At 39.0% G+C, this 20,622-nt stretch overlaps 2 protein-coding genes across 3 annotated transcripts; both read left to right on the forward strand.

The window, feature by feature from the left end:
- The first annotated feature begins 1,140 nt into the window (after positions 1-1,140).
- On the forward strand, positions 1,141-3,495 carry LOC114430244 (E3 ubiquitin-protein ligase TRIM38-like). Its single transcript, XM_028398570.1, has 2 exons — positions 1,141-1,234; positions 1,362-3,495. The coding sequence occupies exon 2, from the start codon at positions 1,364-1,366 to the stop codon at positions 2,999-3,001; it is 1,638 nt and encodes a 545-aa protein (XP_028254371.1). The 5' UTR covers positions 1,141-1,234; positions 1,362-1,363; the 3' UTR covers positions 3,002-3,495.
- A 2,226-nt stretch (positions 3,496-5,721) lies between these two features.
- On the forward strand, positions 5,722-18,432 carry tspan11 (tetraspanin 11). Of its 2 annotated transcripts, XM_028400813.1 has the most exons (9): positions 5,722-5,858; positions 7,787-7,894; positions 8,998-9,189; positions 11,441-11,515; positions 12,616-12,720; positions 12,882-13,040; positions 13,865-13,951; positions 14,778-14,901; positions 17,277-17,350. In XM_028400813.1, the coding sequence occupies exons 2-8, from the start codon at positions 7,808-7,810 to the stop codon at positions 14,853-14,855; spliced, it is 783 nt and encodes a 260-aa protein (XP_028256614.1). In that variant the 5' UTR covers positions 5,722-5,858; positions 7,787-7,807; the 3' UTR covers positions 14,856-14,901; positions 17,277-17,350. The 2 variants fall into 2 exon arrangements, with proteins under 2 accessions (XP_028256614.1, XP_028256615.1); XM_028400814.1 differs by lacking the exon at positions 14,778-14,901 and having other exon boundaries at positions 17,277-18,432.
- The last annotated feature ends 2,190 nt before the right edge of the window (positions 18,433-20,622 follow it).

Raw genomic sequence — 20,622 nt, forward strand, 5'->3', positions numbered from 1 at the left:
TTTTTCAATTTTCCAACCGATTACACAGCTGGTGCTCATCTGTCTGTTAGAGTGAGATAAAGATGTGTTTTAAACTTAAGGAGAGTTTTTGTTGTCCTCACATAAGAGAGTTCAGTTCAATATTCTTTCTATACTAGCACTGATAATTCATTTAGGTAGTATCAAAGGATCCAGTAGTAGTACAAGATATTTGTCACAAGAAAAGAAAAAAACAGGATGGTGTCTCATTAATCAGAGAAAAACTACAATGAAACACACCAGGTTTTAGTCACAGCCCTGGGTTGGTGCTCTAGACTAGAACATAGGCCCACGCATCACACTCCAGGATAGTCATGTGTGCAGCTACTTTATCACATGCACAAATCAGTGTGGGAGCAGGAGGAGGACACAGGCAGGAGGGAAAGCAGTGGGCAGCGCACTACTATTGATTGACTTACATGCCTCGCAGAGCTGTTAGCATGACAAAGATGTGAGATGCAAACAGTAATCCCACGCTGTTAACACCTGCAAGTAGCCAGCAATTGCTGAGACTGATTTTTAGCTCATAGTGAGATGGGGTTTGAGTGATCTAATGTCCAATACAAGGACATCTGACTCTTTTCTGTTGGTTTGATTTTAGGAATTAAACATAATAAATGTAAAAGTAAAAAAAGCAAATGGATACAGACAAAATTAGCATTTTTTTGCAGCAAGTTGCATCAAATTTAAAAACAAAAACACTTTACACAGTGTAGCATCAAGGTATTATGCATACTTAAAATGTAGCTAGCTACTATGTTGACAATGCTAACAGTTTATTTGCTGCCAGTAAATGTTCAATCAAACTCAATTTATGGTTTTAGTTAGATAACAATATACTGATTAAAATCTATTTAAATGGTAACTATGTACTGATACATATATTTTGTAGACAATTGAAAATACATTAAGCTGTTCTTATAGGTTTTTAGATAAATCTTTACTCTATAACATTTAAAAACGACTTTACTGTGCTGTCAAAGTGATTTAATATGCTAATTGAAGATAATATATGTTTCTTATTTATAAAATATGTACGTGTCATTTTACTAAACAGTGTGAAAGGAACTGAAAGAGTTAACTTCTAACAGGAGGTGTGTCATGACAGAGCAGTAGGGGAGAGGCATCTTTGCATCAACACGCTGAAACGAAACTGATTCAGAACTATAAGTTTCTGTGTTTTGAGCAGCTGCTTTTACATCTTCCAACTTTGCAGGTAAGGTTTACCCCTCTTTACGCATCTATTGCAACAAAAATAGAAAAAAAAATTCAACTTTAACAGTTTGTTGAGTCCACTGAGATGTATATTTGAGCTGATTAGATTTAACTTGATCTTTGTCCAGGTATGGCGACTGCCAGCAGTTTTTCATCACAAGAGAGGTTCCTGTGTTCTGTTTGTCTGGATGTTTTTACCCAGCCAGTGTCTACACCATGTGGACACAACTTCTGCAGGACCTGTATCCACAAGTATTGGGACAGCAGTGGTGTTTGTGATTGTCCACTTTGCAAAAGGACATTTTCTTCTAGACCTGAACTCCATGTCAACACCATCATGTCTGAATTAGCTGCTGAGTATGCAAAGACTGTTCAAGTCAAAGCCTCATGTCTGGCCTCACAGCTTCCAGAAAGATCAGACGTTCTGTGTGATATCTGCTCTGACATCAAACACAAGGCTGTTAAGTCTTGTCTGGTATGTCTGACGTCTTTCTGTAAAGTTCACCTGGAGCCTCATCACAGAGTTTTGGTTCTCAAGAGCCATAAGCTAATTGATCCTGCAAGTAATCTTGATGACAAGATGTGCAAAAAGCACAACAAGATAACAGAGCTGTACTGTAGGACTGACCAGGCCTGTGTTTGTGTCTTGTGTCTAAAAACTGATCACAAGTGTCACAATGTGGTGACGCTGGAGGAAGAATATGAAGCAGTGATAGTAAAGAAAGATGGAGTGATTTCAAACATGCAGAAGATGATCCAGTCACGATGTGATAAGATAAACGAGATTGAAAGCTCACTTGATGTCAGTCAGAAAGAGGCTGAGACAGAGAGTGAGGCCAGTGTGCAGGTGTTCACTGACTTCATCCAATCCATTCAGAGAAGCCTGGATGAGCTTCTTGTAGTGATTGAGGAGAGGCACCAAGCAACGAAACAAAAGGCTGAAGGTTTTCTCAAAGAACTGAGGACAGAGGTGGCTGAGCTTAAAAGCAGAAGCAACCAGCTGGAGAAGCTGTCACAGTCTGGAGACTATCACTGTTTTCTGCAGAACTTCTCCAGCATTTGTGCTCCCTTAGACAGGGACTGGCCTAATGTTAACATCCACACTGACTTGTCCTTTGAGGCAGTGAGAGCAGCTGTTGCTCGGGTGAAACACAAAGCAGATGTAATTGTGGAAAAGATTCCTGAAATCAAAATGAAGAGATTGAGAGATCATGCAGTGGACCTGACTCTGGATCCAGACACAGCGCACTTCTCACTTGTCATAAGTCCTGATGGAAAACAAGTTGCAACTTATTTTGAACAGAACCTTAATCTTCCCAACAACCCGAAGAGATTTGAGGCGTATCCAGAAGTTCTGGCGAGCGAGGGATTCACAAGTGGGAAGTTTTATTTTGAGGTGCAAGTGAAAGAAAACACTGACTGGACTGTTGGGGTGGTCAGAGAATCTGTAGATAGAAAGGAAGGCGCAAATATATCAGTTTCAGAAGGATATTGGACTATTGGGCTAGATGAGGATGGATATAATGCATTTAAGAATCCAACCGTTACACTCAAACTGACAGAAAGCCTTCAGAAAGTGGGCGTCTTTGTGAACTATGGCAAAGGAGTGGTTTCTTTCTACGATGTAGATTCTAAATCACATATCTATTCCTTCAGTGGCTGCAAATTTACAGAGAAAATGTATCCATACTTTTCCCCTGGGTGCAGCAGCAACGGAATAAACTCAGCCCCTCTGATTATCTGTACACATGTTCCTGAAACAAACTAACTCAGCCTGCTTAATAACTTAGTCTGTTCCATGTGCTGCAGACTGTGATCAATGGGGTTAGAGCGTGGTCTGTTGGACATATTACACCATCAGCATTGGCCAATATCAAAATCAGTGTATCTCTAATAGGCCAATAATATCAGACAGATTTATCAGCTAGGCTCTAGTTTGTATTTTACTTTTAAAGGGGTATTTTTTTATGTTGTTGCATTGGTACTTTAATTAAAGTACTTCTTCCTGCACCTTATAATAGGCTACTGTGTGATAATTTCTAACCATAGCTGAGGGCTTTAGCGCACATATTATGATGCTCTAGTGTCATAATATGTGAATATGTGTTAGAATTTGCCAAGATGTTTTGTTGGTTTTGTTTCTGATTGTCGTTACACAGGCAGTTAGTGTCGGGCATGGTTTTGTTTTGCTGGGGTGTTTTGTAATTGAAACTTTGTAATTTGAACAATTCTCTGAATAAACAATTCAAGTCTATACACACATCCACTGCTACCTGTTCCTGATAAATCCTTTTTTAGCTAAGTTAGCACTGGCAGATCCATACAGTGTAGCAAAGTTACAGATAGACTGAATAATAATAATAATAATTGCATGTTATGTGTGTATGTGTGCATGTTAATGTAGTACTACCAAAACACTGTGTTGTACATGTTTGTTCAAAGCTAATGTACAGTGACTCACTGTTTTATAAATTGGTTCCTCCTAGCCCTGCAGGGGCGCTAAATCTACTTACATCCTATTTAATCAGTTAAAATTTGAATTATTTCATATTGATCATCTATAAATGTTAGCTAATGAAGACTAAATGTGCAGTGGTAGTGGATTACATGCATTCACATGTAAAGCATGTTAATTCTTCCAGAAGTCTTTGACCTCCAGAAAGCAATCCAGCAGTGGAATCATTATGTAAGTGATATTCTGGATGACTACAAAAAGGAAAGGGAACACAAAGTTAAATTAAACAATGCAAACCATTTGCAAAACTTTATTTTTTTCTAAAAAAGTTAAATTATAATTTAAATCTCTACATTTTTTCTGCATTTTATCCAGATTCTGTCTCTAAACATTTCTCTGTGCATGTTTCTCCAATATACAAACTACACTACATAGGCAAATCCAAGCAAGCCATTAGATTTTAATGGATGGAGAACAATGCAGTCTATAATCTGTGATACTCTTATTCTTTGTTGCCTTTTGGTCATTCATACAATCACACACGGTACACACCAGTGCACATCATGTTTGCTTTATCCTGTTTGTGTTTGACATGCATGCTCAGTCATGCCCTGCAGTTCAACCACAAGCCTGAGAGAGCTTAGGGCCCTACAAAGGAGGTTATATCTAAGGCATAGAAATAAGGCGGCATTCAGGGAAACCACATCTTATTTTATTCTGTCACTGCTGAGGACATGGAAAACAGATTCCACACCAAATTCCAGCCATAACAAGGAGATTTTTTGTGTCTTCTGGTTAGTTGAGGTTTATTAGTGGAAAAAAATGACCTGATGGATGCGATCTTTTGCTAAATAATGTTGTTTTGGTAGACTGATTGTCGCCAGTGCAAGTGACCAGTGTAGAGGCTGTAACTGCAGCCATCATCTACTGCTAATGGCTTGTGAGCATATTGGATTACTGAGGTGGAAAAAAAAAACAAAAAACATACTGTTGGGTCAAAGAGGATGATGGGACACAGTAACAGCTCTTTAAGATAGGTAGGGCAGGATTATACATTCATATCCTTCATGAAACAAATAAAACTAGACAATCAAATCAGCGTTGATTAGCTCACTGCTGAAATACCACATTTCCATTTCCCCCTTTGAGTTCGGTCAACTTTACATAATGAAGAGCAATCAGAAAAGTGTTAATTTTACTGACATGAGTAGAGGTTATAATGAGATGGGTTCTATAATCATCACCAAGTGCCATTCATCTTCTTTCTTCTTAATCTGTGTTTATTCATTTTCACCTCATTGAGGAATTCTTCAGGAGGTTACGCTATGTGGTTACATTGTAACCAAGGTTATGCTGTGGATGGTGCAGCGGTATCCAGTCTGTCAGTCTCCATTTCCGTCTTTTCAATTGTGACCCAGTTCACAATGATGCAGCGTTCACTGACTGTTAGAAATCTAGCAACCTTGAAAAATAAATCACAACTGTTGAATATGACCACTTTTAATTCAAAACAGTAATTAAATGACAAGTCCTAACTTATTTTATTTTATTTTTTAAAAAATGTTATATATTTATCTCCACGTACTCATTTTAATGGGACCAAGTACAGCTCTCAACATAACCAGATTTGTTGTAAAGATCACACACAATGCCAATACCTCACTTAGTGGTTTCACACAGAAGTACAACAAAATACAACTTTCTTAGCCCTTATAAAGAAATTCCCATTTAAAAACATATGTATATGTTAAAGAAGAACGATGTCTCTTTAAACCACATAAAACACAAATATTTTTGTATATTTGTGAGGGTAAAGTATGCCTAGCCCATATTTGTGTAAATGATTGAAATACACACACTACAGAAGTGTGTTTCGAACTATAAAACATTTTCTTTGTATGCAATTATTACTCAAAGCTCCACGATAAACACAAATATATGCTGTTGCAGTAAAATAAAAAAAAAACATTTTTGTTTGTTTATGTTTGCTAGTTGAAGCTTGGAAATACGAGCCGGACACGAAGGCACCATAGGCGCAAACTGTTGGACAGCCTGAAAGCAACAAGCTTCACTGGACAAAACGCCCACTGCTGCAGTGCCGCGTATACTCCGAGTTCACGGGAATAGCGGTACAACACGCTTATATTCTCGACACTACCCGCTGGTTCTGGTGAGTATGTTATCTGCAGTGACACGTAAACATCAGTGTGTCGTTGTAACTGTGAGATAATTCATTTAAACTTTGTCCTGTTTGGGCATCAGCGACGCAGGTGGGAGGATGTGTTTGTGTGATTTTGTTTTTCCTCGGGATGCTCCAAACCATCCCGAAGGGAAGAAAGCGGGGGAAAGTTTGTCTTAAACCGTAAAAGGACACATATTCTCTGTCTTTATGGTTGGCAGCTCGTACTCGAAGACACGCAAGGGCCAAAGTCCAAAATGTCTGCTTGAAGACGACCACGTTATTAAAGCTAACTGTGGCTTTTAGTGAACGCATCTGGACTCATTAAAACAGGAGGAGGCCTGAAGGTGGACTTAACAGTTTACACACAGTATGAACTGTGAAGACACTTTCATCAAAAAAACGTGTTAAAGTGAAATACATGCGACTGTGAACTGTTTTAATTGCTTCACATTAAAGTGACTTTAAATTCGTGTAGTATACTTTTATATTAGTCAGACTGCGTCAGTGGGGATTTAATCAGATTGGAACTTCTTTGTTGTCACAGGTGATAAGTGATACGTCCTGTAAGTGTGTGTGTCGACAATAGACAGTGTTGTTCCACGTAATACTATCGTTAATCAAAAAGCTATACAAAGGGAAGAGTTAGTGTGTTCAGCCTTTCCATAAATAAACAGTCATGTCCATTAGCGTTTGGACAGTTGCAGTGTCAGGCTTCATACACGTCTGAGAAGTGAGAAATCTAAACTCACAATTTTGGGCAAACAAAACTCTTTCATACATTTGAGATTCCAAAACTATGATTTTGAAGTTAGTGTTTGTTTTTTCCCCACAATGCTTTATTTTATTTTACTGAGAATGAAGAATTTAAACTCAGTTTCCCTTTTTTCAAATATCTGAGTCTGCAACTGTTACCTTAGACCTTGAATTCTGATTTTATGAATCATATTATGGAGTCTGGAATCAAAATTTAAATCTAGAAGTCAGAAAGACTGATCTTTGAACTCCACATCAGAATTGTGACATTTTTTAATCAGAAGTTTGAAAAAAATGTGAATTCTGAATGTGAAGTCAGATTTTTTTTTCTCAGAAAAGTGACAGTTTCACATTTCTAACTTTTTCCCTGGGAATTCAGTGTGATTTGTGACTTAACTTTGAAAATGAGAAAAAATGTCTGAAAACTCCCACTTAAATATTCAGTTACTATTACTATTTATATGTGTGCATAACTCCCTGACTGACAGACACTAAAGCTGCATTGCTTCCTTTGGTGCTTCTTCCCAATGAAGGATACAGTATAGATCAGTTTTTATGGCTCTAAGTGCTCTCCACCCACTGGCCTTTTATTTACAGAAGCATACACTCTCTGAATCAATTAATGATTCAGAGGTTTCTGTTCAGTGTTGTGAGTAATTTTAAAATAAGTTTTGTGGTACAACAGTCATTGAGATAACATGATGTAACTTGGAAAGTCTAAGTTACAAACTCTTCACAATGGCTGTAGTCTCAGTTATACCCAAAGGGTCATTGAGATGGTTGTTCGTGTGATCATCTGGGAATTGTGTGGTATGTGGAGGAGCAGAAATATGAGACTTATGATGCTTTGCCAACCTTAAACACTGAAAAATGTCTTAATGTCGCTGCTGGGATGTTGCTTTTGTTAGGATATTTGACAGACAGCTTGGTTCTTTCGGTAAACAAATCCCTCTTTGTGATTATTCTCACTTGCTGCAGCACACGTTTTATGCAGACCTGTCAGATGTGACAATAAGCAGAGCTTTAATCTAAGTGGGTCTGTTTTGGACTCCATGAGCTTTCTAGGAATGTGTTTTCCTATCAGATCATGGGACTAAACATTTGTCATCATAAATTGTTCAATTATGCACCTTGTTGCATTGAAAAACACACTCTATTTTCAGAACTAAACTGGAGGAAAGAAGATGTCTGCGGTTTATAAAGAGGACCAGGAGGACTGGGTGACTGTGTGTCTGAAGTACCTGCTCTTTGTTTTCAACTTTCTCTTCTGGGTAAGTGGCAACATCATCTTTTTAAGGAACCTCCACTCACAGATGCCTACCTCTACCTTATTATTTTCATAAATTTGTGCTTTACATACAGCAAAACCTTTTCAAAATTGCCACTTTTGAAAGACATGGCATGACATGAGAAGAGCCACATAGAAAGAGGCAGAGGATTAGAGAGAGTTTTGAGTCTGAAAAAGCTGAGCAATGGACTCAGCCCAAAGTGAGTCATGGATTATTTAGGGCTTGTCAATGTACGATGGGAACAGTGTATCAAACCTGCTCTTTGGCACCACACTTGATGTTGCTGCAGTTTGCTGCTAAAGCTGTACACCCTTACAGATAATGTGCAGAGTGTCTGAGTGCACTCAGAAACATTTTGAGTAGCGAGACAGATTGTTGTGTGGCTGAGGTTAAACTTCATCTTTTGGCTTTAGTTAATGCTCTGTCACCACCTTACATTTACTGAAGCAAGCTTTCCTCTGCTCTTCTTCCCCTTCATGTTCACCACATCATTTTTGTGTTTTTTTCATCACTGTCATTAGTTTCTACTTAAAATGTTTTAAAGATAAGCTATTTTCTAACTTTGTCCCAGCAATGTTGTGGAAAGTCTGTATCTCAGTGGTGCCTCCTTGGTTGGGCACATGTTTCATGACTTTTGACGGAAAGGGATGGGAGGATGAAGGGGAGAGTCTCTCAGGCATTTCCTTTTAGGCTGCCTGTGAAACTGATGAGATGTGAAGAACAGATCTGGACTGTGGGTCAGTTACTCAGGATTGTTTGTGAGGAAATGGTCATTATGTCCTGATCTCCAGAGTCTCACTGTCACTGTGGCTGTTGCTCTTTAAACTTGACTGCTTTTCTCCATTTCTGTTTGTCCTCTTCACATCCTTCCACTGACCTCTTAGTTTGCTGCTTTTTAAGTGACTCATCTCATAGCATTGAACTCGCTCCCCGTTTTTATTTTCCTTTCTTTAGAATTGAACTGATATGACTTCACCAGTCCGTTCTTCTATGTGTTTTTTAATCTTTGTCACCCTTTGCTACTTTTATCCTCTCATATGTTTCTCACACTTACTCTTCACCTCTTCCCCTTTTTTGCTTTCCAGGTGGGTGGAGCTGCTGTCTTGGGTGTAGGAGTCTGGACACTGGTGGAAAAGAGTGACTATTTGAGTCTGCTGGCCTCCAGCACTTTTGCTGTCTCAGCATATATCCTCATCCTGGCTGGCAGCCTGGTGGTGGTGACGGGCTTTTTAGGCTGCTGCGCTGTGATCCGGGAGCAGAGAAGCTGTCTGTCTGTGGTGAGACTTTGGAGACTGGAGTCTTTCTGCTGAGTTAAAAAGGTCAAAAATCACTTTGACCTCGCAAAACATAGTTTAGCCATAATTCAAGGGTTAATTTGCAGATTTTAACAAACTTTATTAAAGTTTAAGAGGATAAAATGCTATAGTGATGACATTTCACTACATATTGCTTAAAGTTTTGAGCCAGCCTGGATAAAACTGCAGTTTGACTCTGATTGATTGATCATGGCTAAATCTCTTTGGAGGAAAAACTCCTGTTATGGACTGTCTGTGCTCAAAACAAAGTTTATTTGAACTTTACTTTTTCTGTTGGCCTATATGTCACTTCACATTTCTTTGTTAATATGACAGATACTTTCAAATACATGTAGTTTTGACACAAATGCAGTCATTGACATCTGTGTTAACCAAATCTAAGCCAAACATTGTGATATTTTATTGTTTTTTTCTGTCTTGATTTAAAGCATAAAACAACAAACTTCTACCTTTGGCTGTTCCTCTCCAGGGCTGACACACCGAATCATCCGTTTCATCTGCTGTACACCAACGAACTAAAAAAACAACCAAAAACAAACTAACAAAAAACAAAAACATGTGATCAGCACTCAGAGGGTTACTATGAAACACTGGACTATAGCACCATGGAGGAAAACTTATTAAGCAGACAGTCTAAGATATATAAAAATGTTGGGTTTATTTTAATACTGCCTATCCTCGCTGTGTTACAAGTTATGTAATAATAACTCTGCCGATGGTCCAGCCTGTTAGTTATTTGTCCTAGATTGCTATGCCTACACTGAGAAGCTACAGTAGATGCTCGCCCACACGTTCACCAAGGTTTGCTTCCCTGCAACACCTGTGTAACAACAAAACATGTTACTCATCTGTGCAAACCTGGTCCATGGTTTATCACTAGATGCTGAGAAATGGCTCTGATGGGGCCCTTACTGTCCTCATTATTTTACAGCGACAGGGCCCAGTGGGAGAGAGGCAGGCTGGAGGTGAACGTTCACTGCCGCAGGACTATTTATAGGTCTGTCTATCTTCTGGTGATGGATGGAGCAATAGGAGAGAGAGCAGAGCTCGCAGGAGTGAAGGGGAGGAGGATTTGGAGTCTGTGGTATAGTTTGGTTCAGTACTGACTGCATTAATGTGATATTTTTAGAATGGCTTCGAGATTAATGAGCGATGCTCACATGTACAGTAAGTGTGTGTGTAAAGAAGAGGTAAAGTTAGCGTTTGTGTAGGCAGAAAGCACAGTGTTTTTTCTTGTAACTAAGAGATACAGCTGTTTAAGTGTGCTAATATTTTTTCACTGCTTCCCTGCAGCGGTTTGTTACCAATAGTTTGCCACCTTTTTTTTTTCTTCTTTTGGTGCACGTTAGGTAGCAGCAAGTGTCTCTCCATAATGGTCCTGCAGCAGTGTTGTGCGTTTGTCTTAAGTGGTGTTTGAAACCATATCACAAACAATGAAAAGTTTTTTACCAAATGTGTGGGTGTGCTTCACAGTTTACATAACTATACTCTGCATTTTAGTACTAACAATAGTGCTTGTCATTAATGAAGAAGCCTGTAATTTCCCATGTCATTTGTATGCCTCCATAGCCGTGACTGCCATGGCTGGAGACATTGTGTTTTTGTGGTCGATTTTTGTGAGTGCAGTAGCTCAAAAACACTACAGAAATTTCTTTACATTTGACACAGATGTTCCCTCGGATTGAACAGCGATACGTTTACTACATATATTGCAGGAGTTTAGGCAGACATGGATGTAAACTGCAGCTTGACTTGGCTGGCAAGGCTTTAACTCTTCTATATTCACCCCTGGTGTATGGAATTTAAATCGTTAAATACACTGATTCTTTATATAAGTTTTTTTCCCTGAGGAATACAATTTAACTGTCTTCCATTTCACACATAAACTGCCTTAATTTAGTTTTTGTGAATATGCTGTTCTGAATCTAATTATGATGCATAATGAAACTGGTTTCAAGCAGCGCTTAAAGGAGGCTCGAGAGAAATCTGATTCCACAGCCTGTCAAATTGCTTTCTGGTTGTTTCATTGTGTGCAGCGTTGCCATCTGTGTTACAACTGACAGATGCAGCGAAATGACAGTCGATGAAAGTTTTTATTGCGCTGTTGCAAGTGAGAGTATTTTGAGTTAGCAACAAATTTGTTCTGAATTTAGCCTATTGTATTGAATTGATCCCCTCCTTTCTCTCCTGCTGTCCTGTATCTCATCCACAGTATTTCTTCTGCCTGCTGGTGATCTTCTTGATTGAACTGGTGGCTGGAGTGCTGGCTTATGTATACTACCAGAGGGTAAGTGATCACAGCTTATTTTTAACCTATAGTTGAGTCCCTAAGGACCTAATCTATCCTCACAGAATTTAGATGGCACACTGGGCAGAGGAGAAAGTCTATTTGTAATAAAATATTCTTACTGTTTAGGTAGCATATGGAATACTGGATCTAGGCAGTGTGGCTGTGGGGGCGAACCTATAACCTTGCTTTTATTGTGCTATTTCCTTTTGTGTTGTTTTTTTATTTGTTTTACAGTCTGTTGACTGAACTGGATAAACAGCAAAAGAAATGCAGAAGAAAAAGTCAGAGGCTGCAATAGCTTTAAATGGAAGTACTGTATGTCTAGTGGAGACCATCCACTTGGAAACCAAGCTAACCTGAAAAAGAAAATAGTGACTGCAGGGGCATTTGCTCAAACTACCGTACTCTCAATGACAGGGACATTTTTCTTTTTCTTATGGAGTGAATATGTCCAAATATTTATTTTTCACAGTATAGAAAAGAAACCGTAGGATTCAGGTCAGTTTAAAGGCATGGTGCAGAGTAGGTGAACATCCTGTGATGGACCTGGCTGTCTGCACAGTTCTTAACATGTTGTTATCTCCCAAACAACTACCTGCCAATCAGCTTGGAACGGAGAGCTCCATGTGATCTGCAGCCAGCTCAAAGATTTATTGTAATGGAAAAGGGTTCAGAACAGGATAGAATCACTTTAAAGATAAGGGTTCTCATCATTCTCTGTTTCTTGTTCTGAGCAAGTGTGTTCCAATAAAGTAAATCATTAAATGTTCAGGTGATGAGTTTACCCTCTGAAGTAACGGGTCAATGACTGCACGTGTGCATATGAATGCACAGTGTATACACACATACAGGGCAATATTTTATATCTATATTTTGCAGTGTTGTTCATGAGTGTTTTCAGTGGCAGGGCTCACAGATGTTACCCATCTATCTTCCTCCCACTCACTTCAGCACTCACCTTTATCATCTTTGCACTTATGTTATACTTATTGTGTTCCATATGTGATGATGAATTAAGCCTATTTCCAAAAAATGTATCCTTCCTGCCTTCTGTGTCTCAAACACACTGTTTCTGACCGTCTCTGTGTTTGTTCCAGTTGAGTGAGGAGCTCAAGCAACATCTGAACCAGACTATGACGGAGAACTATGCTCAGCCAGGGAAGGAGGCCATCACCTTAGCTGTGGACAGACTACAGCAAGATGTAAGCAATACTTAAGTAAGATTATGTAGTAGCCTTTTTTGGCATTTTATGAGAAGAATGGAAATAATTCATCCTGTGTGAGGTAGTTTCAAACAACACTGTATATTAAACCTTAATTATGAATCAAATCAATTTCTCTCTCCTTTTTTTTACATCTCCAGTTCAAGTGCTGTGGCAGCAACAACTCCCATGACTGGACGCTGAGTGTTTACATTTCCACGAAGCAGGCAGAAAGCAGAGTGGTGCCAGACAGCTGCTGTAAGACCATTACGCCACTCTGCGGCAAGAGAGACCACCCCTCCAATATCTACAAGGTGGAGGTTAGTGGACTACACATTTCAGAAAATAGTTCAAGCCCTGGGAATGTATCATGGTGAATGTGTTGAAATTTCTAGTGGGGGTTGTAGAGTACAGAATCACTTTTAGAATTTGACACAGCTCCTCTGTGCGATCATAAGCTGTGAGATGAGCACAAGATTCAGATTCCAGGAAAGAATTCCACCAATACATTGTGGACCATCTAATACAGCAGAGCTTTTTTTCTTGAAGCAAGGATTTAAGACATTTTTTTGAAATTCTGTTTATGGAAATACATTACAGGAGACTAAACAATATTTCCAAATTGTTCACTGTATATTTTTCTGACATAAAACTGTATCACTAGAACACTTTTGATTTCCCCATGTCCTGATAGTTGACTTCCTAAAATAAAAAACAGCAACAGCAGGAAAAAACACTGTAGTTGGAAACTTTCCTCTGAAGGAACAAGCTCTGTGGAAATGAATAAAAGATGAGGTTTTGAATGCTTATCCATGCTGCACAGAGGAACGTTTTTCCACCTTCTTGTGTCAAACCCTTCAGTTCCCCCTCTTATCACTCACTGTGCACTGCCTGCTTCATGTGCATAAAGGCATAAACATGAAGATATGTCCTGAGAAATAATGATATCACATGCCATGGAAGGTGACTGTGCCAGCCTCTACTGTAGGTTTGGTGTCCAAAAAATGTCTTTTTTGTCTTTTTTTTGTTTTTTTTTTACAGCGTTCACAGCTCATATCTTTTTCTATAATATAATACAACCGGAGTATTCCAGCTTATATAAACTGATCTGTTCAGTGGTATAATATAATTTCCTACTCTGCAGGGGGGTTGCATCACTAAGCTGGAGCAGTTCCTGGCTGACCATTTGTTGGTCATCGGTGCTGTAGGAATAGGTGTGGCCTGTCTGCAGGTAAGTACGATATGACATCTGAATGCACACTGTTGTATAAAAGCCCATTTTGTGTTTTAGTAAAAATGAGAGTGCTGCTTTCAGCTCTAAGAATGTAAAACAAAACATTTCCATTATCTATAATGTACCATGGCAGGTCAACAGCAGCTTTTTATCTAGTTTCTCTGTCATTATTATCCCATTTAGTTCATTCTTATTATTTGATTTGCCACAGGCTCTGATGGACTTAAGCTTTTAAGCCTTGCAGATGCTTTTCCGTAGAGGTAGTGTATGAGCGCCTGTTTGCAAGGCTGACCATCATTCAATAACCTGAGTCCAAACAAACCTACACCATTTCTTTTCTGGGGTATTGTAAGACTGATTGACCCTTCAGTTCCCACTATTATGCATGCTCTTCTGTTTTTAGTAAGCACCAGAACACTGAGAATGAAAACATGAGGCCAGATATTTCTTTGCCATAATTAACCAGACTTTCAACAGCAAAAGATGACAGCTAGTCAGCTGTATAGTCTCTTGAGTGGCTCTAAGGGGAATTTTATAGTATAGCCTTCCACTGCTATAATGTTGCATTCTTAAATCATCTTAACATAGAAATAAGGCACTCTAGAATATACTTGATCAGACGCACATAAAATGCTAATACATGTCTTTGTCAACTGTTCTTGTCTGAATAAGATTCTAATGTCTTGTCTTTGTCATACTGACTGAACTTTTATGTCCACCTGTTGAACTTCACATTGGGCTAAATTTTGTCTTATGTGATATCATGTGGACCATACTAATCTGTCTTTGGTGTGCTGTACTGTGTGTGTGTGTTTTGGTGTAGCTGGCAGGGGCACTCTTGACAGCCTGCTTTATCTATCTGCTCTATAAAGAAGAAGAAGAGGACTTTGGTGCATTGTAATTTGGCTCTAGAGCACCTTGGTTGTTTAATCTAATGGAGAGACAAGGTTGGAGGGCTTTATGGACATTTGACTGCACGTCTGTCCTTGTGTGGCTGCCTGCTATGTGTTCAACGTGAATATCTGCTGTCATCTGCATTTACTGAATTAATATTATTTTCCCTTTGTTTGATTCTGCTCGGCTTTGGATGTATTTTAACAGGTTGCGGCTGTGCATGTTGTGATAATGGGCTGTTACTGGTGATAAGTATGACGGCTTGATAAAGGTCAAACGCATCTTGCATGTTCCTGTGATCTGAGGCGCTGTGCTGCTTCTGCTTCTGTCTTTGAAATACCTACATGCTATATGTACACACACAATGGTTTTTCTGTGCCACTCTACGGACAGTTTTATATTTCAAACCTGATGAATTTTTGTGGCTCATACGGTATAAAATATTGTAGTATAGATGTCATATAGAGCTACTATGTACATACTGGCAAACCTGAGCTCGGTAGCTACCTTGCTAACAAACAGATGCTGAGTAACTTGACACTTGTCAAGAACAGGTTATGGTTGTCTAAAAATGGAAAGTGTTTGCATCAATTTCTTTTTTTAATGACTTGTCAGCCATATATTTTACAAACTAAACGCAAGTGACATCTGTTACTGAAGTATACTTAAACTATGTGATGACGCTACAGCTAACAGATCTTGTTCTACTTTATGCTTTGTGAATTTAAAAGAGATTTCTTATTGGTGCATATCAACAAACATACATACATTTATTGGTAGCAAATATTGGCGAATGATATATCATTTAGTTACCTTTAAACCCTCCTTCATTATGTTTTCCTGCTAATATGGTAATGTGTGTTGGTGGATGTGGTATGCAATTTTCAGATAATCTTACTGTGATATTTACAAAAGTTTAAAGCAGAAGTAATTACACCACCTAACTTGGATGGATTTTTATTAAAACATGCGTCATATACTGATTTTATTTCATTTTTTTTTTCTTTTTACAATAACACCTCCTATTAAATTATTCATTCAGGGAAAGCATTAGTGCTGTTGCCATGGTTACTTGCAATCTGAAATAGACTATGCTATCATAAACCTTTTTGAATAGTGATGTTTGTGGAGCACAGATATACAATCTGCCTCCCAACTCAATGCCATGTGTCTCAGTAATTTTTTTTTTCAACATGGTCGCTTTTTGGTACTTCCATCTTCTCTAATTAGGCTTTAAGGAAACAAAAAACAAAACGGACAAAAGAAACATTGCGACTCTTTTATTTACCTTTCTGCCTCATGCCATTGTTCTGTAAGCCAGGATGTCAGCCATCCTCTAGCTTCATCATATAAATCTCTGCTGGTTTTAACCTTTTTTTAACCAGGTAAAAAAAACCATTGAGATCCAGATCTCATTTGCAAGGGTGGTTGAGACGAAAAAATTCAGAAAGTTGCCTGCAGAGAGGTTGTGATGACTCAATGCTGACTCTGTTGATAAGGCTTTCTCAGAGGGCTTTTAGTGATCCAAAGATGGAATCTGGGCACTTGCCTGTTTATCCATCAAGGATGAAAAGCCCAGTGGCTCAGGTCAATGTCTCTTCCTGCTGCTTGCCTTTCTTTCCCTGTGTTTCACTTTGCATACTTTTTACAGTCATAAATGCATCAACAATCCCAATTTCTTCTTCTGTCACCTCCTCAGGGGCAAATTAGAATTTTCTTTCTTGGAGGTAGCGTACGCTAAAACAATGTCCACGAGAAACTCTTGTTGAAGGTTCAGTAGAATTCTGCTGTCTGTTTGTATTGTTGTCTCTTCTGTGCTTCCTCCTGTCTTTTGACGACATTCAGTTTTGTGTATGAGGCGAGGTAAAGAATAGAACAGTTTGATTTTCATTTGTACTACAACTCTGTCACCTTACTTGGCTTCTAAAGCTCCAAATAAGCAGTATTGAGAAAATAACCTTAACCACGCAAAAATAATTAGTTTTTGTACATTAAAATAAATATCAAACAAGAGAAACCACAGACCAATAGAAGAAATAAAACCGTTTCCATCCCTTTAATAATAGGTATCAGATATCAGATAGCTGTGGACTCCCTATGGTGTCACTACACTGCCAGATTGTTGCAGCCTTTGATCATCAACTTTTAGTGTTTACCACAACTGCAAAGGCTAAAGTGATGCCGTTGTCTTTGTGCATGGATCTGTTTTTTCAGTCCACCCCAGCTTCATTCTCTCTCTGTCTGTGTGCACACATGTTGCTGCAATAATGGCTGCTGGACATCTTCCATAGTAACCAGCACACAACTTCCTAACTCACACCCCCCATCACCTTTAACCCTGACTCTACAGTCAACATCATTTAAGCTTTCTGCGGTCCTCCACGGTGACTGAACGGCATTCTTTGACCCTAACACTTCCTGTTTTCAGATCTGTGGGATGGTGTTCACCTGCTGCTTGTACAGGAGGATCAAGATGGAGCCTTACTGAGCACCACAGGCCTGCCAACAAAGCACCTCCTACAGGCAGCTGGATCATGACCTGCTGACTCCTGACTTCAACCTCTGAATCTTGCATTCTGAGTGCACATATTTGTTCTAGGTCACCCAGTAACAAAGACCAAACAGGCGTTTGAGACTTCTTCTTCTTGTGTACAGGTCAGACGCAGGCTTGTGAATTCCTGCAGTATTGTGGTTGAACATCATTGCCTGGGCTTAGGCGTTTGCTTTTAGTTGACACATGTGCCTCTTTCACATCTCTGCTGGTAAATAATGTATTGATCTGTGCCTGGGAGCTGACGATACACTGTGATGAAATGAGCTATCTTTATATTTGTAGTCAATCATGCCTTTATGATCAAAAATAACAGCAATACTCCAGCTCGAAGAGCAAGGGAGTTATTTTTGCAATTGCTGCGCCACCTAGTGGTTGACTGTGGTCACTGTGTGTGGTGTTATAGCCTCACTGAATACTGTTCTTTGTCCTGTTTCTGCTATTTAGGAAGTCATGACCCATTTAATACAAATGTTCTGTGTGATGCTTGATACTCTATTTTAAAGAGATAGGTTACCACACAGCCTTGCCATATTTTGGTTGTTGCCTGCAGTGACATGTAGATGTTCTTAAAAATTAACATTAAAACTATCTAGACAGACAAACATCACTACAGGCTACAGGAACAAATATGATTCTTTGATGTGTAGTGAAATATTAATTTAATATTAACACATTTATTTCAGCATTTTATTCTTTACAGTGAAGAAGCTGATGTTTTTGCTCCATAATCTATAACTCAGCATCTCTATTTGTCCTATTTGTAGTAAAGCTATAGAAGTTATAAATATTAAATCTTGTTTAGTTGTTTACATTTTATTTAAATCATTCAATATGATTCCATTCTTTGTAAAGCAACCTAACAGGATATGTCACATTTTCCTTATTGACAGGTGTTACTGTGCTGTTTGAAGCTGGTCAGTGATGAAATGATGATATATGGCATGTGCACCAACTACTGACTGTTGTACCCAAACTAATCTCATAAATAAATATAGAAATATTGTTGCATTAAATAATTTTATTTCCTCAATGTGGGACAAATAGTAACAGTTATTGTGATTGAGTTTGTGATCATGGTGGGCCAAGTCAGTGTATATATCTTGGTCATAAGTGGAAGTTGGTACCATTTTGCAGCATGTTTCTCTACAGGAATATGTCAGCTGGAGCACTGTCGAAAACCACTAGAGGGAGACAGAGTTCTATTAGCAGGCATGCAGTTAGACTTGGAATCTTAAGTAATCCTGCTGTTTAGTGGATGAGCTAAGATTAAAAGGAGGTATGGTACAATATTGCACCTATTTCAGCCAGAGCAAGGTGTACAACAACTTTTTAAAGTGCTATCATTGCTTTTAGGTTTTTCAGAATATTAGCTAATAGCTCCTCTGATTGCCTTTAATGCATCTCATGAGAGAACTCTCACACAAGCTGGCTTATTTAAACTAAGTGTAGAGCATTTCACTCAGAACAGACTAAATGTGTGTGATGTATTTGTGTTAAAGCAGAAGTTTTTTTTTTAGAGAGACAGTTCCCTCACATTATAACCATATCAAATGCAGTGTTCTCTTCAAAGTGATACTTAATGTTCTTTTCATGGTTTTACAGACAAAGATGAAAAATCTCACATCTGTATTTTTGCTTTGCGGTAGTCTGTGTACAATTAGCAGTGTCAAAGTTCTTGCAGGATGATGTGAGCTAGAGTGAGATCTCAGGTTGCGCTTGTCCACTTTATCACATAATGTGTGGGCTTCACTAAGAAGACATTGTGAAAGCTGTTGTGGGGTCTCCCACAGTTCCACATCGGAAAAATCTGATCCTGGTTCAAACCGCATTTATTCATGATGCAGCATTAGTGCAGTCCTGTGTGGTTTCAGGGTCTTGTTGTGTCTATATATACTTATACACTATTGTTTGTGCTATATTGTTGCCATATGACCCAACTATGTGTCTTTGAAGCACAACTTTTCCTCCTTCTCTTCATTTCCCTGCTCCAGATTACTTAGAAGACGCTGTGTCGGTTCAGAGCGATCTATCATTGTCACCCATTTAGGGAAAAAAGTTTTAAAAAGAGTTTGGATGTTCTCCAACATTTTGGCTTCAGTGGGCCTATAGAGTCTGTCAGTCCCTTTGTCTTCATCAGCTATAGGAGGATGGCTCTCATTTCCTGCAGATGTCACACATACAGAGACACTGACAAGATAGAAACACACAGAGAGTGAGACATTTAACTAGCTGTGCACAAAACAGACCCATGGCGGTGAATTGAGAGCAGCTGCAGATTCGCGGCTCCCTCCCCCATGTGTTGAGGTCTCTTTGCATCACCAGCACATGTACGCCCTTTTATCACATCGTGACCAAAGAGACAAGCGTATGTTTGCACATGCACAGGTAACACACAGAAACATACCTACTAACACACATTTGACTTATGTGTGTTCTTTGTCTGTCTTAAGCTCTCATAAAACATTCTGGCACAAAGCAGCTTCTGCCTCGGGAAGTACACCTGTGTTCAATATGTGCAGGAATACTTAAGGGTTCAGTTGTGGTGATTGAATGCTGCACCGCCTTTAGCATAATGGGAAAAGAACTTCTGTGAAACATTTAGTGTTCCAGTGTAACAACAGGCCGGTTAAGGATTTACTGTGCTAGCTCGCGCCAGTGTGCACACGGACTGGTCCTCGGCCCGGGCACCACAGACCTGTCAGAAGCTGTGCCACCATACAGACACAGACTAACTCAAACCGTTCATGAGGAAGCACTTTGAAGTTTGGGGCATCAAAATTGCAGACTGCTGCAAAGGTGGGTCAGATTAGGACTGATTGTCAGTTAGCATTTGTCAGCTATTAAAATGGTCTGGAAATAGACTTCAAAGAAACATGACAATCAAACAAGATCCACAGAGGATCAGTGGTCTGTACACAAAACACAGGTGCTTCAGTAAAATGACGCTTGTCTGGAAATATACGGACAGTGATGCAGTTCACACAAATTTAGCTTTGGAGTGCAGACTTTTAGATTTAATTGAACAAAAATGTTAGACATGTCAAAGGTTTTAAATAAGTGATAAGTGTGACACCTTTAACTTCATGGTTGCAGGTGGCACACTTTAGCCAGCTAGTCATTTGGCAACACTGTTTTTTCACAGTGAATGTATTCAACAGGGTGCCACTAGATCAGGGTCTGGATCAATTGGATGCCCTTATTCCCTCAGTATTTGCTACAT

Source organism: Parambassis ranga, chromosome 2 (genome assembly GCF_900634625.1).
Source record: "Parambassis ranga chromosome 2, fParRan2.1, whole genome shotgun sequence".
Classification (NCBI taxonomy): domain Eukaryota; kingdom Metazoa; phylum Chordata; class Actinopteri; family Ambassidae; genus Parambassis; species Parambassis ranga.

Excerpts from the sequence above, each read along its gene's own strand:
- LOC114430244 (XM_028398570.1), top strand. The coding sequence starts at position 1,364 with ATGGCGACTGCCAGCAGTTTTTCATCACAAGAGAGGTTCCTGTGTTCT.
- tspan11 (XM_028400813.1), top strand. The coding sequence starts at position 7,808 with ATGTCTGCGGTTTATAAAGAGGACCAGGAGGACTGGGTGACTGTGTGT. Across the intron at positions 13,041-13,864 it reads CCAATATCTACAAGGTGGAG|GGGGGTTGCATCACTAAGCT; the intron begins GTTAGTGGACTA and ends CCTACTCTGCAG. Across the intron at positions 13,952-14,777 it reads TAGGTGTGGCCTGTCTGCAG|CTGGCAGGGGCACTCTTGAC; the intron begins GTAAGTACGATA and ends GTTTTGGTGTAG.